The sequence below is a fragment of the Buceros rhinoceros genome, unplaced genomic scaffold, assembly GCF_000710305.1.
Source record: "Buceros rhinoceros silvestris isolate BGI_N320 unplaced genomic scaffold, ASM71030v1 scaffold24228, whole genome shotgun sequence".
NCBI classification, from domain to species: domain Eukaryota; kingdom Metazoa; phylum Chordata; class Aves; order Bucerotiformes; family Bucerotidae; genus Buceros; species Buceros rhinoceros.
The window spans coordinates 22,402-26,453 of NW_010425493.1; the positions used below are offsets into that span (position 1 = coordinate 22,402).

General features: G+C 53.6%; 1 protein-coding gene across 1 annotated transcript in view; it reads left to right on the top strand.

Moving 5' to 3' along the window:
• LOC104497879 (voltage-dependent R-type calcium channel subunit alpha-1E-like) overlaps positions 1-3,681 on the top strand; it is a gene marked incomplete at both ends in the record, with an annotated part of 23,520 nt that extends 19,839 nt beyond the window's left edge. Inside the window, 4 exons of the mRNA XM_010141180.1 lie at positions 204-215; positions 1,737-1,833; positions 2,974-3,134; positions 3,544-3,681. Of these exons, the coding sequence (XP_010139482.1) occupies positions 204-215; positions 1,737-1,833; positions 2,974-3,134; positions 3,544-3,681 (408 nt within the window). The remainder of the gene's footprint in view (positions 1-203; positions 216-1,736; positions 1,834-2,973; positions 3,135-3,543) is intronic.
• Between the last annotated feature and the right edge of the window lie 371 nt (positions 3,682-4,052).

Below are 4,052 nucleotides of genomic sequence, written 5' to 3' on the forward strand. Positions count from 1 at the left end.
AGAACACAACATTTTCTGTGCATCGTGCCTTTCACCCCAGGTGCGGGGGGACGGGGGGCTGCCACAGGGTCCCCGCATCCAAGAGGCTGAGGTCATCCCCATGCAGCTCCCCCAGTGCTTTTCTTACCTTCTTCCTCTCTTCTCTCTTTTTCTCCTCTCTCTCTTGGTGCTGTTTGGTGGCTGCTGGGCTGGATCGCCGACAGGAATGCTTTGGGGTAACTATGCCGGTCGGGTTGCTGTGGGGTGCTCCCCAGGGAGCATGAGGGGATGGGCCCAGGCGAGTGTCTGTCTGTCTGATGCCTGTGCAGACCCTTAGCTGCATTCCCAGGGAGCGCAGTACGCTGCAGAGATGGTGTGAAGCATGCCCAGGGGAGCAGGCACGGGGAAAGCGGTGTCTGAAGGCTCTGCCCTGGCAGGGGCTTTGCCTGCGCTGCAGCTCCGCAAGGACTTCATCGCTGATGTCCTCTGAGGGCATGGGATTGGTTATGCCAAGCTCAGAGGGCTGGGGAGAGCCCAGCCTTGGCTGCAGACACAACAAAGCCAGGCTTTCTTCCAGGCGTTATCCAGCCCTATGTCCCATATCTGTGTTGGATCCCAAGCAAATCCCCAGGGAGGTCTGCTGAGGTCTGGAGAGGTCCCTCCTCAGCAGATGTAAACCACCGCAGCTGAGCTGTCCTCGGTGGCTGAGTGCTGCCCTCAAATCCTCACTCCAGCCCCACGTCGGATGTCCCAGCTGCTTTCCCAGGCCCTCACACTGAGCAAAGCTGGAGACAGGAGGTGCTAAGTGGGTCCCAGGGCTGTTCGTACAATGGCTTCCCATGCATTTGTGGGGCTGTGCTTTTAGGGAGGACTGTTAATTAGTGGTTTTGTTTACATCTCTTAATGATTAAGCCCATTATTGTGCTCCCTGTTGCATTAACCCTCACAGAGGAGCTGTGTGATTTAGAGTGCCTGTTGTTGTAAGTCATTTCCTTGATGCTTTTTTGAGAGTGCCTGGTGGATACAACCCGTGCCACCTTCACCAGGACCTCTACTCCATCCTGGGATCCAGCTCACGGGCTTTAATTAATAGACAAGAAAAAAACCCCTTGTATTGTGGTTGGCATTAATATCCAAGAAATGAGGGTCACGAGAGGTCTTAGTGCTGCTTTTCTAAATGATCCTAATAGGAAGCTCTGCGTCCCTCAGCTGGCTTGGGGTGGAGGCAAGCACAGTCCTGATCTAGAGCGGCAAGAGAGGGCTGAGATGTCTTGAGGTGAAAGATCAGGCTGACCAAGTTGGGTGGCACTGGTGGAATAAGGCAGAAAGCCGTAAAAGACAGCATTTGTGCAAAGAAATCAACCACAGAGCGGATGCTTCCCTGGCTGGATGTAAGGACCACGAATCTCGAGTTAAACCAGGATGGAAAACCCCTGGTGAGAGATCTGCACACAGACCCCATGAGTTCATCTCCCTCGTTGTATTATGGGAGGAGAGAGGGTTGCTTCATTTTTCATCTCTGCCAGCCGTCAGTGCCTGTGGTGGAGACCTGTCTGGGTGGGCTGAGCGACCAGCAGTCGCACATCTGCGATCACCGGCTCTCGTGACGGTGTGTGGCCCTCCCCTTCCCACCCCCACGTGTGCTGGGTTGGCATTGTCAGCTGTTGAAACCCCCCTGAGCAGCCAGCCCCGGGTCTGCAAGGTTGTTGTCTCTCTGTTTCATTTCTCGGTCCGTGTGCCTCCCTCCGATGTGACAGGACCAACAAGGGCCGGGATATCAAGACTATCAAGTCTCTCCGTGTGCTACGGGTTTTGAGGCCCCTGAAAACCATCAAGCGACTGCCCAAGCTGAAGGTAATGATCCCCATCTCCCGCCTCACGTCCGTCTTCTCCAGCGTGGACTGATGGGTGCGGGGACTGCACACGTTGCTTTGATCATGAGCGATGAACAAGTAGTTTTCAAAGCATTTGCTGTGTTTTGGGAGCCCCACTTTCAAACACAACATCTTGCAGGCTGCTTCATACCTGGGGGTGCAGTGAGGTGTTAAAAGCAAGCCTGCACCTCTGCAAGGGGTCAGAGTTAGTTCCTCTGCTGGGGAAAGTGGGGCTGGAGTGGACATGGGGCAGCAAAGCCCAGATGCTCTCCTGGGAAAATAGGCTGCCCTGGCTTTGGGAGAGCTCAAATCTCTTTCCAAAGTTCATTATCTTTCCCACCAGAGCAGCTTGCTAACAATTCGGGGGGTTGTGTGCTGTGCTGTCATGGTGTTGCACCAGGGAGGGATTTCCCATCCGAATAGAGGGATTATTTGTGCAGCACTGGTAGGGTTATGAGTTTCCTCTCCTTAATCAATGGCACCGACAGAGCCAGAAAGGAGTAAGAGACCAAGGAAACCCTGAGATTTTTCCACAAGGCTAATTTGGCTGAAGGATGAGGCGCAGGGTGGCACCCCAGAAACATGAGTCTAGCTGTTCTTCCCAGTCAGTGGGTGGATTCAGCCCACACCAGTTCATTTCTGGACACCTCTGTCTTCACCACGGAGCAGGGATAAGGACAGTCCTGCCTTTCATGAGGTGCTGTGAGCACCGCCTGGGAGGCGCTGCTGTTGCTGGCAGAGGTACTCACTCTGCCTTCTTATTGGGGGTGACGGGAAACAAAGAAGTGTTTACTAATTGGTCTTGAGTGCTGCTAATTGCATCATCAGGTTAGTCCCCTGTCTGCTGCCCTCGTTGCAGAGCATATTGGAGGATATAAATATCCATCGCTGCTGCTGTCTTGGGGGCTGCTCAGTGTCCGTGTGTGTGCTGGGCGGGGTACTCCAAGTGTTAAACTTCCTCATGAAACATCCCTTTGCCCGCAAGAAGGCTCAGCTCTTTTGTCCTCTCCATCCCAGGAGTGGGAAATGTCTTTTCCTGTGGTAGTCTTGTGGAAGGTTTTGGTCCTGCCCTTTGCCAAGGCTGTTGGTTCCCCAAGGTGAGCTATGCCTTCTCCCGCAGGCCGTCTTCGACTGCGTGGTGACTTCCCTCAAGAACGTCTTCAACATCCTCATCGTCTACAAGCTCTTCATGTTCATCTTTGCTGTCATTGCCGTCCAGCTCTTCAAGGGGAAGTTTTTCTACTGCACTGACAGCTCTAAGGACACGGAGAAGGACTGCATGTAGGTGCCCTGTTCAGTAGGTCCGATGCTGCTGACAAAGGCAGGGTGCTGGGTAATGGCATCTTTGGGTTCCCGGCTGAGTCCTTGATCACAACTCGCTTTCGGGGTAGACAGCACGGGCTGAGACCTGTCCACTGGTGTGTCAGTGCTGTGCATCCTTGCACAGGATGTGGGATGCAGAGCTATGTATTTTACTCCTGTTCTCTTTCCTCCTCCTCTCTTCTCTTTCACTTTCCCCTTCTCTCCTTCCCATGAGTTGGTTTCCAGCCTCTCCCCATTTCTCCCTACAGCCCTGCAGGAGAAAAGTTGTCCCTCTCACCCCACGCACACTCTGCCCCCAGGTTTGAAACCACTGTTGTATAGTCTGGCATCCTAGAACCAGGGTCACCACTCTCTCCCAACCTTGCAGAGGGAACTATGTGGACCACGAGAAGAACAAGATGGAAGTGAAGTGCCGAGAGTGGAAACGCCATGAGTTTCACTACGACAATATCATCTGGGCTTTGCTCACCCTGTTCACAGTCTCCACTGGCGAGGGTTGGCCCCAGTGAGTATTCTGCTCCAGCCACCTGCCTTGAAGTAGGGTGGGCATGGCCCTGTTGGGGTGGTTCAGGTAATAACTGGCTTAACAGCCAGTTGGGACTGAGAAAGAAACTGCTGGGCAAGAAGGAGGGGAGGAAGGAGGAGAAATTATGGCAGGACCAAAGAGCTTTAGCCCCCATACGAGGCTGGAACCATGCCTGGGGAGTAAATGATGGGTAGTCCCTTTGAGGCCCATGAGGCCCCAAGGTATATCTTAGCTCAAGTTGAGAGGTGACCGTGGAACTAGCTGTTTCTTCATGCTCATGTGAGCTTGGGCAATTTTTTTCTCTCTATGTAGAGTCTCTATGGTGTCAAAGGTTAGGGCTGGGCCGGCCA